The sequence below is a fragment of the Rhinoraja longicauda genome, chromosome 41 (genome assembly GCF_053455715.1).
Source record: "Rhinoraja longicauda isolate Sanriku21f chromosome 41, sRhiLon1.1, whole genome shotgun sequence".
Classification (NCBI taxonomy): Eukaryota; Metazoa; Chordata; class Chondrichthyes; order Rajiformes; family Arhynchobatidae; genus Rhinoraja; species Rhinoraja longicauda.
In genome coordinates this window covers 12917299-12929181 of record NC_135993.1, presented here as the reverse complement: position 1 = coordinate 12929181, position 11883 = coordinate 12917299, and the positions used below count along the sequence as shown (strand labels likewise).

Genomic DNA, 11883 nt, shown 5'->3' with positions numbered 1-11883 from the left:
TAGATACTTCTATCAGGTCTCCCAGCAACCTCCAGTATTCCAGATAAAACAATCCAAGTTTGCCAAACCACTCCAGGAGATGAAACCAAGTTTTTCCCATCTGTTCACATAACAGAACTGCTCCATCCCAGGCAAACGCCCTGGAGAACTTCATTTGTGTCTGATCTAGTGCGGTCACATCTGTTCTATAGCATAGTGATGAGAACAGCATGAAGTACTCCAGCTGAGGTCTGACCAATGTTTTATGTCCATTGCTATGCCTGCCTCTTTGTAGGCTACATTGAGCAATCCCTGTTCCAGGCGTGTACTGGCCCGATCCCCGAAAACAAACAGCTAACAATGGCCTGTTTCCTTCATCATCGTTACTTTTTTGCATATCTTTTATTCATTGTTCTTCATCTCTCCACATCACCGTCTATATCTCTCGTTTCCCTTATCCCTAACCAGTCTGAAGAAGGGTCTCGACCTGAAACGTCACCCATTCCTTCTCCCCAGAGATGCTGCCTGTCTCACTGAGTAACTCCAGCTTTTTGTGCTATCAATGTTTTATGAAGGTGGGGCATAACATCCCTACTTTGTGTGGAACACCATGACTACTCCTATGCAGACCTCCCAACTTTTTAATTTTGCAAATTCATAATTTTGATGTCTAACATTCAGAATTTTATATCAAAATTCATTATATGGCACGTAATGCAACTTTTCAGCAAAAAAAAAAGTATGCACGCCAAATGCGCAATAGCGTTGCGCTACAATCATGTGTGAGAAACAACTATTATTTCTAACAGACTACAAATACAATGTCAGGCCTATCATGAGTATATTCTGCTTTTTATAGAAAAGTTATTGAACAGAGATACTTTTTGCAACACAAAGAAAAAAGTATCTCAAAAAAGTTACTCATTACAATTCCACCACTGATTTTCTGGCATTCTTGGTTCCAGAGCTTTGCTGGTTTATCCAGCAGGCCAAGGAAGTTATAGTTTTTTCTATTTTGCTTTTTCCTTACACATCCCAATTCTCTTGGTATTGAATAAAAGAACAATGGTCATAAAATGTATGACTAAGTTATGAAGAAAGATTTGATATATGAGACCGACTAAGCATAAGGAAGTACTTGTTGAAGTAAATTCGCACATTAATTGATAATCAGCCCAAAAAGGTGGTAATTGGCTTTTCGGCTGTGTTTTATATTTTAACCCCGTCTTAATTAATTATTATATAGTTATATAATCTTGCACTTAAATTTAATATTTACTCATTACAGTTCCACCACTGATTTTCTGGCATTCTTGGTTCCAGAGCTTTGCTGGTTTATCCAGCAGGCCAAGGAAGTCGTCTATGGGGATAGATGTGCTGGCTCCAGCTGGGCTGGTTCCGATCGGCCATGGTAGTCCCGATGAGGTCGAGATTGGCTGCCTTGCCCAGCCTAGGTGCCACATTTTCGGCGAGACTTCCACGGCGGGGGGGTTTCTCGTGGAACCCCTAGCGACCGAATTGACAAATTGGCCATGGAAGTCCCAATGAGGTCGAGATTGGCTGCCTTGCCCAGCCTAGGTGCCACATTTTCGGGGAGACTTCCTGGGCAGGGGGATTTCTTGCGGAACCCCTAGCGACCTCTCGCGGCCGAATTGACAAATTGCAATTACCGACTGTTTTGCGGAAAATTGTGAGGCAAAATCGGAATGGCGGAAATTAAATAAGAAAGTGTAAACTTTCCGCCAAATTCGGAAATTTGGGGTGCCTATGCATTCCTAACCACATTGTCCACCTGCCTTGCCACTAATAATGTATGGACCTGCACTCAGAGGTCCCTCTGTTCAGCAACATTTCCTAAGGCCTAACCATTTATGGTGTATATCCTAACCAAAATGCATCACTCATAGTTGTCTGGATTCAACTCCATCTGCTACCTTTCAGCCCATTTCACTTTAACACTCTGCGATCTAACACTATCTTCCACACTATCATCCTGTCATCAAAAAAGTTGCTGATCATGCTTCCCACATCCACATCCAAGTCATTTGAGTACATTGCAATCAAGCATTTCAGCACCTATCTTGTAGGTGATCTAGTCACAAGCATCCAAGCACTAAAACAACCCTCTGCCATTATCGTGTCAATTGTGGATCCAGTTTGCCAACTTGTCCTGGATCATGTGCCCCAACGGGAGCTGCACCTGCACCTACCGTCATTGCACCTGCACCGCCACTGCACCTGCGCCTACCATCACTGCACGTGTACCTACCATCACTGCACCTATACCAACCGTCACTGCACCTGCACCTACCGTCACTGCACCTGTACCTACCATCAATGCACCTGTACCTCCCATCACTGCACCTTAAACTACCATCACTGCACCTGTACCAACCGTCACTGCACCTATACCAACCATCACTGCACCTGTACCTACCGTCACTGCACCTGCACCTACCGTCACTGCACCTGTACCTACTGTCACTGCACGTACCATCAATGCACCTGCACCTACCGTCACTGCACCTGTATCAACCGTCACTGCACCTGTATCAACCGTCACTGCACCTGTACCTACTGTCACTGCACCTACCATCAATGCACCTGCACCTATCGTCACTGCACCTGTACCTACCGTCACTGCACCTGTACCTCCCGTCACTGCACCTGTACCTCCCGTCACTGCACCTGTACCTCCCGTCACTGCACCTGTACCTCCCGTCACTGCACCTTAACCTACCGTCACTGCACCTGTACCTACCATCAATGCACCTGTACCTCCCATCACTGCACCTTAAACTACCATCACTGCACCTGTACCAACCGTCACTGCACCTATACCAACCATCACTGCACCTGTACCTACCGTCACTGCACCTGCACCTACCGTCAATGCACCTGTATCAACCGTCACTGCACCTGTATCAACCGTCACTGCACCTGTACCTACTGTCACTGCACCTACCATCAATGCACCTGCACCTATCGTCACTGCACCTGTACCTACCGTCACTGCACCTGTACCTCCCGTCACTGCACCTGTACCTCCCGTCACTGCACCTTAACCTACCGTCACTGCACCTGTACCTACCGTCAATGCACCTGTACCTCCCGTCACTGCACCTTAACCTACCGTCACTGCACCTTAACCTACCGTCACTGCACCTTAACCTACCGTCACTGCACCTGCACCTACCGTCACTGCACCTTAACCTACCGTCACTGCACCTTAACCTACCGTCACTGCACCTGTACCTCCCGTCACTGCACCTGTACCTCCCGTCACTGCACCTACCATCAATGCACCTGTACCTACCATCACTATTACAAATGTCAGATTATCCTTCTAAGAGTGAACCCCCTGAAAGCAAATGGCCTGGACAGAGAGCCCAGCCACGTACCACACCCTGCAGGGGCACGGAGCAGCTAGCAGGAGTATTGACAGACATATTTTACCTCTCCCTATTCTATTCTATACCACCTGCTTTGACAGGATCCATTATCATCCTGGTGCCAACGAAATGCAATGTATCTTTAATGGCTATCATCTAGTGGCTCTGACATCCATCATCATTAAGTACCTCAAGAGACTGGTCATCCCCTGCAGTTTGTGTACCATCACAACAGATCTACTGGAGGCGCCATCTCCCTGGTCCTGCACTCATCACTGGAACATTGGGGTAATAAGGACACCAGATTCAGGCACAACTTCCCTGCTGCTATCAGACTACTGAATGATCCTCTTATAAAGGTATAGCATCAATCTCACAGTGGTGGGTAAGTTACTGGGGAGTATTATGAGGGCAGGATCTACCAGCATTTGAGTAGACAAGGATTGATTAGGCCTTGGCGGACTGAGAGTAAGTATTCAGCAAAATGGTTGCCATGTCTATGTTTGGTCTCACTGATGTACAGGAGCCTACATTGGGAACACCGGATGCAGTAGATGAGGTTAGAGGAGATGCATGCACACGTCTGTCTCACGTGAAAGGACTGGATGGAATCGAGAGAGGAGGTATAAGGGCAGGTGTTGCATCTCCTGCATTGCACGGGAAAGTACCTGGGGAGGGGGTGGTTTGGGTTGAAATGGATGAGTGAACCAAGGAGTTGTGGAGGGAGTGGTCTCTGCAGAAGGGGGTGGAGATAGGAAGATGTGATTAGTGGTGGGAACACGTTGGAGGTGACAGAAATGTCGGAGGATGGTATGTTGAATGCGGGAGCTGGTGGGGTGAAAGTGAGGACCAGGGGAATTGTCCGTGTTGCGTTTGGAGGGATGGGGAGTGAGAGCAGAACTGGCGGACACAGAAGAGACATGTGTGAGGGACCCATCTATGGCAGAGGGGGGGAAACCCATGTTCACTAAAGAATGAACACATCCTGAACCACCCTGCCTGATGTCATATGTTGCCGACCTTGATATGTCCTGGTTTTCTTGCTTCCAATTCCTCCCCCCTACAAGCAGTGGGAAGAAGGGCCCCGACCTGAAAAGTCACTCATCCATTTTCTCCAGAGATGCTGACTAACCCGCTGCATTACTCCAGCTCTGTGTGTCTATTTATGGTATACACCAACCTCTGCAGTTCATTGTGTCGGGAGGAAATGTAGATGCTGGTTTACACCGAAGATAGACACAAAATCCTGGAGTAACTCAGCGGGTCAGGCAGCATCTCTGGAAAAAAAGGAATAGATGACATTTCGGGTCTGAAGAGTCTGAAGAAGGGTCTCGGCCTAAAATGTCACCTATTGCTTTTCCTCTGAGATGCTGCCTGACCCGCTGAGTTACTCCAGCAATTTATGTCTCTGTGCAGTTCATTTTTACTACAAAGAATACAGGAGTTGGGACATTAGGCTTCAATTGCACAAGAGGCCTCACACTTGGAATATTGTGTATAGATTTGGTTATTAAGCTGGAAAGAGTTCAACGAAGATTTACAAGAATGTCGCTGAGGGCCTGAGATATAGGGAGAGGTTGAGCAGGCTAAGACTTTATTCCTTGGAGTATAAGAGACTGAGGGGGTGATCTCATAGAGATGTAAAAAATCCGGGAGAGGCGCAAATAGGGTGAATGCAGTCTTTTTCCCCACAGAACAGGAATCAAAAACAAATGGCGTAGGTTTAAGGTGAAAGGGGAAAGATTCAAAAGAGACATGATGGGCAACTTTTTCACTCAAGAGGGCGGTATGTATATGGAACAAGCTGCCATATGAAGAGTTTGCAGCAGTTACAAAAAAAATTAAGAAATTTGGAGAGATACATGGATAGGAAAATGTTAAGAAAGAGGAAAGAAAATAGGAAAAGGAGATATTGATCAAACGTAGTCAAATAGGATTAGCGTAGATCATCAAACATCCTGTTTTTAATGCTGTATAACTTTGTACTCTATGGCTGACGTCTTGAGATCTCATTTGAGCCCCCGCAGCTCCTGACAATAATGTCATCTGTTACCGAGGCCAATGTCAGAAGATCCTTCATAAGGTAATCCTTCGGAAAGTGTCCAATTACGATGGCGTACCTAGCCGCATTCTTAAACCTATATGGACCAATTGGCTAGAGCTTTTGCGGACATTTTCGACCTCTCACTACTAAAATCTGAGGTACCCAACTGCTTGATTCATAATATTCTAGAAGTGTGCCACTTCCAAGAAGAGCAAGTGACATGCCTCAATGACTACGGCAGACACAAAACTTATCATCAAACTCAGAAACTGGGTGTCCTTTTGCAATTGGATCCTCGACTTCCTCATCGCCAGAACACAATGAGTTCAATGAGAATTGACAACACTTCCTCCTGGAAACCATCAACACAGGAGCACCTCAGGCCTGTGTGTTAGGTCCTTGCTCTACTCACTCTATACTCATGATTGTAGTCAGTCACAATCCTAACGCCATCTTTAAACTTGCCGATGATATCACTGTTGTTGGATGAAGAATAGGTAATGATGAGTCAGACTACAGGAGAGAACTGATAATCCTAAACCTATCCCTAATGCGCAATTCATAATTGGAAGTACCAGCATGATACCAAAACATTACCTAGCATTAGTGTTGGGCATTGATCAAGTAACACTCAAAATTTGTTTGAACACAATTAATTTCAAAGACTTGTAATTTCATGTTTTCCAAAAAGATGAAAAAAAGCAATACAAAGTTGCTAAATTACCAAGTTCTTTCAATTTACTTGCTCAATCAATTTTACTTTTGTTTAAAAATCACATTTTGCTCATGAAATTAGAGGTAGCTTTCAGACTAAAAAAAATTGCTTACCCAGTCCAATGCCACTATTATCCAATAGGTAGCTTAAATGATCAAACATGGCTCTTTGATTCTGACGACTGATGCGACAGAAATAGCAAAGGAATCGGCAGCAGTTTGTCACCATTCTGGGGAACCGTATCTCCTACAAAAATAGAGCAATGAAAGCATAATTAACATTTGTTTACATTTCAATTAAATACCCATTTATGCTCTCATGATGAACAAAGATTAAAAATTAACTGGCCTGAGGAATAGTTAATGGATTTTAATGCAGAAGATTACGAGGTGACGCATTTTGGGAAGTCAAACCAGGCAGGACCTTCGCGGTGAATGGTAGGGCACTGGGGAGTGTTGCAGAGCAGAGGGATGCAGGAGTGGAGGTACTTAGTTACCTGAATATGGCATCACAGGTAGATTGGGTGGTCAAGAAGGCTTTTGGTATATTGACCATCATTAGTAAGGGTACTGAGTACATTAGTTGCCATATTATGTTGCAATTGTACAAGATGTTGATGAGGCTCCATATGGAGTATTGTGTTCAATTTTGATCATCCTGCTGTAGGAAGGATGTTGTTGAATTGAAAAGTGTTCAGATGATGTTGCCAGAACCCGAGGACCTGAGCTATAGAGAAAGGGACTAGCATAGATGGGGCATCTTGATCGGTATAGGCAAGTTGTACCAAAGGGCCTATTTCAGTGTTGTATGGCTCAATGACTTAAAGCTTTGAAGTCACAAATAAAATCAAGATCCATTGATACCCTATTGTTATGAAGGCTGCAAAATGTCCAAGCAAATCAGGACTTTCCCTATATCCTAAACAACAATCTAGGATATAGTTAATATATCTACCAATATAATGAATTGATTGTTCATCACATTTTACAGTAAAGAATAATAAGTCAGTATGACTCAGAACTAGAGAACTAGCTAACAATGTAAGAGTTTCCATGGACAGGCATTGGCAAAACCATGTTTGAAGTACTATGCACAGTCTTAAGAACCTTATTTTAGAACGGTGAACTGTTTTTGAATCAACTGGAAAGGTTGACCACCCTTTCAGTGGTGAAGTCGCTTGGTCTGGGTGACTAAATGGATAGCAAAAGGACTTGATAGTGTCTTGCAATTTTTTCTGGATACACAGAAGCAGATTGCAATTTGCAAATAGTAAATTCTTGTTCAGTAGCTCCCTGACAACCATTTCAGTTCTACCCCTGATATTCCTTTTACCAGAACATACTCATCAATGACTATAAGACATAGGAGCAGAATTAGGCCATTCAGCCCATCGAGTCTACTTCGCCATTCAATTATGGCTGATCTATTTTTCCCTCTCAACCCCATTTTCATGCCTTCTCCCCATAACCTTTGACACCCTTCCTAATCAAGAACCTATCAATATCCACCTAGAAAATACTCAATTTCTTGGCCTCCACAGCCATCTGTGGCACTGAATTCCACGGATTCTCCACCCTCCACATCTCCATTTTGAAGTTACATCCCTTTTATTCTGAAGCTGTGCTCTCTGGTTCTAGACGCTTCTGTTACTGGAAACATCCATTGGACGTCCACACTATCAAGGCCTTTCATTATCCGGTAGGTTTCAATGCGATCACCCCTCTTCCTTCTAAACCCCAGTGAGTAAAGGCCCCGAGATTTCAAACGCTCCTCATATGTTCATCCAATCATCCCCGGGATCAATATTGTAAATCTCCTCTGGATCCTCTCCAATGCCAGCACAACATTTTTCAGATATAGGGACCTACATAGCTAACAATATTACAAATGTGGCCTCACATTTGCCTGATAAAGCCATGGCTTTTATATTCAAGTCCCCTTGAAATGAATGCTAACATTGCATTTGCCTTCCTTACCGCTGACTCAATCTGCAAATTAACATTTGGGAATCCTACACCAGCACTCCCAAGTCCCTTTGCATCTCCTATTTCTGAATCCTCCCCTCATTTAGAATGTGTCAACACCTTTATTCCTTCTACCAAAGTGCATGACCATACAGTTTACTATGTTGCATTCCATGTGCCTCTTCTTTGCCCCTCTTCCTGCTTCCTCAACACTACCTGGCCCTCCATCTATCTTCATATTATCCACAAACTTACCCACAAAGTCATCAATTCCCTCATCCAGATCATTAACATGTAACATGCATAGTAGTGGATCTAACACTGACCCCTGCAGAACACCACTAGTCACCAGCAGCCAACACAAAAGGCTTCCTTTATTCCCAGACTTTGCCTTCTGCCAGTCAGCCAATTTTCTATCCAAGCAGCTATCTTGTTTATAATACCATGGGCTCCTATATTGCTTAGCAGTCTCACATGTAGCACAAAGGCCTTCTGAAAATCCAAGTGAACAACATCAACTGCCTCTCCTTTGTCTATCCGGTTTATTATCTCCTCAAAAATTCCAACAGAATTGTCAGTTGAGATTGTGCTGATTTAGGCCTATTTTATCATGCGCTTCCAAGTACCCCAAAACCTTATCCTTAATAATGGACTCTAAAATTTTAGCAACCACAGAAGTAAGACTAACTGGCCGATAATTTGCTTTCTTTTGCCTTGCTCCCTTTTGGATACACATTATACTGAGCCCTTTTTGACTATCTGGGAATATCCAGAACAGGCCCTGCAAAGGTTAAGAGTTTATAATCAGGTATTTGGAACAATGATCAGAGAGAAAAATTAACAAGCTTGAGATCCAAAATAATTAAGAATCAGCACGATTTTGAAAGGCAGTTTGTGTTTGACGAACTTCATTGAATATTTTGACTCAATGACAAAGAAGACTAATGAATAGAATCCAACGGATGTCATCCATGAGAATTCTAAAAATGTGACAGAGGACTGGTTAGAAAATTGAGCCCCATGGAGGATGAACTTCAGTGCATCAGCGAGCTGTGGTAAATAGTTGCTCTTCAGACCAGGGGGATGGATAACAATGGAGTTCCCAGGCATCATCGCATCTTTTGATATGCCAGTAACTTTGATATTGGAGCATGGAGTAAAATTTCAATATGTATCCACGATACACAATGTAGGTATACCAAATAGTGAAGGTGATACCAATCGGTAGCAACAGGATTTGAATAGGCTCACAGAATGACAGACTAATATGGAGAAGTGTAAGATGATTCACTTCAGGAAAAGAATGGTAAGAGCCTATAGAAATTTAATGGCACTGTTCCAAAGAGTATATTGGAACAGAGAACCCCTAATAAATCATGAACATATATTTTTGAAGGTTCCAGAACATACTGAAAAATAATAAGCAAAACTATGAGTTCTTGGGCTTCATTAAGAATGGTCACAGAGTGTACTTCATCACATTTTAGGAAAAGATGGATGGCTCCCTAGAGGGTGCAAATGAAATTTACCAGATTGGTTCCACGGATGACTATGTTTTGATAAGGTTAAGTAAGTTTGAGAAACTGCAGTTGTTCTCTTTTGAAGAAAGGACAATTAAAAAAAGAGATCTACAAGATTAGGAGGCTGCGGAGTGACCTTATTGAGATGCACATGATCCCAAAGGAGATGGACAAAGTGAACGTTCACTATCTTTATCCCAGTATAGAACAGTTAAATAATAAGAGAGCATGAAGGTGAGAGAGGAGAGATTTAATAATGACGTCAAGGACGTTTTTCACTCAGTGGGTGGTTCATATCTGGAATGAGTTGCCAGAGGAAGCTATAGAAGCAGATATAATTATGACTTTTATAAGACATAGGACAGATATATGGATAGGAAGGGTTTAAAGGGCTATGTGCCAAATGCAGACAAATAGGACTAGCCCAGTAAGCCAACCTGGTTGGCATGGACAATCTAGGTCGAAGGGAGTATTACAGAATGTTCACAAAAGATTGGAAAGCTGTTTCAATTGTCCTTTGGTACAAGGATCAGAGATTTTTAAGTTTTAAGATGTGGTAAGAGAATGCATAAAAGTAATTGTTTGACTTGGAACTTTCAACTGACAAGGTTACTAGAGAGAGTTAGTAATTTCAGATGAAATTGGATGGCACGAGGGCAATAAACTCAGAAGGTTACATGTGAGAAATGGAATTGAATGCATTGCTCTGTATTGAGACAGCATTGGCTTAACTGGTCAAAAGGCCTTTTTGAGGCAAAAAACTCAATGATTACATTTGTGCGTTCCAAGTTATTACAAGTATTTTTGATTTATCATTAGAATTGCACTGAATGCTATCAAATATGATACTTTATGTGTGGAAAAACAGGAATGAGATGTAGTTATAACATAATGTTGAACTAAAGCAGCTGCTGAAATAATGCAAATCCTCTGTGAAGAAAGTAATTGAAAATATTCTATTCAAATAAAAGGCCATATTAAAAATATCACAAGTCAATTTAGAATTCAGTTTTATAACACACAAATACCTTGGAATCACCACCACCCAACACATTCACCATTACTTCCATAACAGTTTCATGCATTCCCAAAGCACGCATCAAATTTGGATGCTGATAGAAGACTTTATTGTTCATGATGTTTCTGGAAAACAATAAAAAATGTGATTTTCTTCTTGTTTCACAAAAATATGCTGATCATTCTAATTATATTGCAATAGTACTGGAGTATATTTTAAAATATTTTTTCATTAATTGTACAGTATCATTTTTTCTCAAATTCATGTTTTGCTTTAGTTGTGATATAACCAGCTACAGGTTGAACAATGATTTTCCGGTACCCTCGGTTCCAGAGCCTTTCTGATTATCCATTTTTCTGGAGTGACAGAGGTTACCTGATAACAAAATTACAATACACCCTGGAGGGCCAGAAACTTAAATAAAACAAATCTAAAATGTAGACTGAATATGCATGGAATGACCTGCCGACCCATCCCCGTCTCCTATCGTTTCCTCAGCCGTTTAAAGCCCCAGCTTCTGAGCCCACCCCCGACTCTCAAGGTGCACCAGCAAGCCCTTCTTCACCCACCGCACATTCCCGTGACACCGCTGTTATTGTGGCTCACATTGTAGCCCCTGCTGCTAGTGCATTCTTCTACTCCCCCCTCCCCCTCTCTGCCCACAAACACAGGAACAGGCCCCAAGGCTCACAATGATGGCCAGTTAAACAAATCTCCTCTGCCAGTACATGATCCATATCCTTCCATTCTCAGTTGTACCCATCAGGAAAGAATGAGCTTTATGCAGGGAATGGAGGGATAAGGATCATGTGTAGGCAGATGGGATTAGTTTAATTTGGCATTGTGATAGGCAGTCATTGTAAGCTGTTCGGCTTGTTCCTTTGCTTTACTATTCTGTATTGTAACTGGCTGGGGCTCTTTTAAGAAGTATTGTAACCTACAACAAAAGGCAAAATGGGGTACCAAAATGACTTGGAGGAAACAACTTTCCCACAAAAGCTGCAGATGCTTGATTTGCTGACTCATTATGATGCAGAAGAGGAGCATTTGGCCTATTGATGTCATGCTAGTTCCCTGCAAAGCAAACCAACCAATTATATTCTTCCCCCACCTCCTTATTTCCTGGCAGCCTATTCTCCTTCACGTATCCATCAACTTCTCCTTATTTTCTTTAATTGCATCTACAATGAGGGAGTAATCAATCCAGATTGCATGAGGGCAGTAGAACATCTTTCGGATTGGGAAGAAACC

General features: G+C 42.7%; 1 protein-coding gene across 5 annotated transcripts in view; it reads right to left on the bottom strand.

Annotated features, from left to right (window-relative positions):
- Window positions 1–11883, bottom strand: part of LOC144611871 (ryanodine receptor 1-like) — a 479550-nt gene that overhangs the window by 263141 nt on the left and 204526 nt on the right. For all 5 annotated transcript variants that reach the window (XM_078431182.1, XM_078431183.1, XM_078431185.1 and 2 more), the window contains exons 41-42: window positions 10643–10757; window positions 6244–6376 (exon numbers count right to left, since the gene is read on the bottom strand). In XM_078431182.1, coding sequence (XP_078287308.1) covers window positions 6244–6376; window positions 10643–10757 — 248 coding nt within the window. The remainder of the gene's footprint in view (window positions 1–6243; window positions 6377–10642; window positions 10758–11883) is intronic.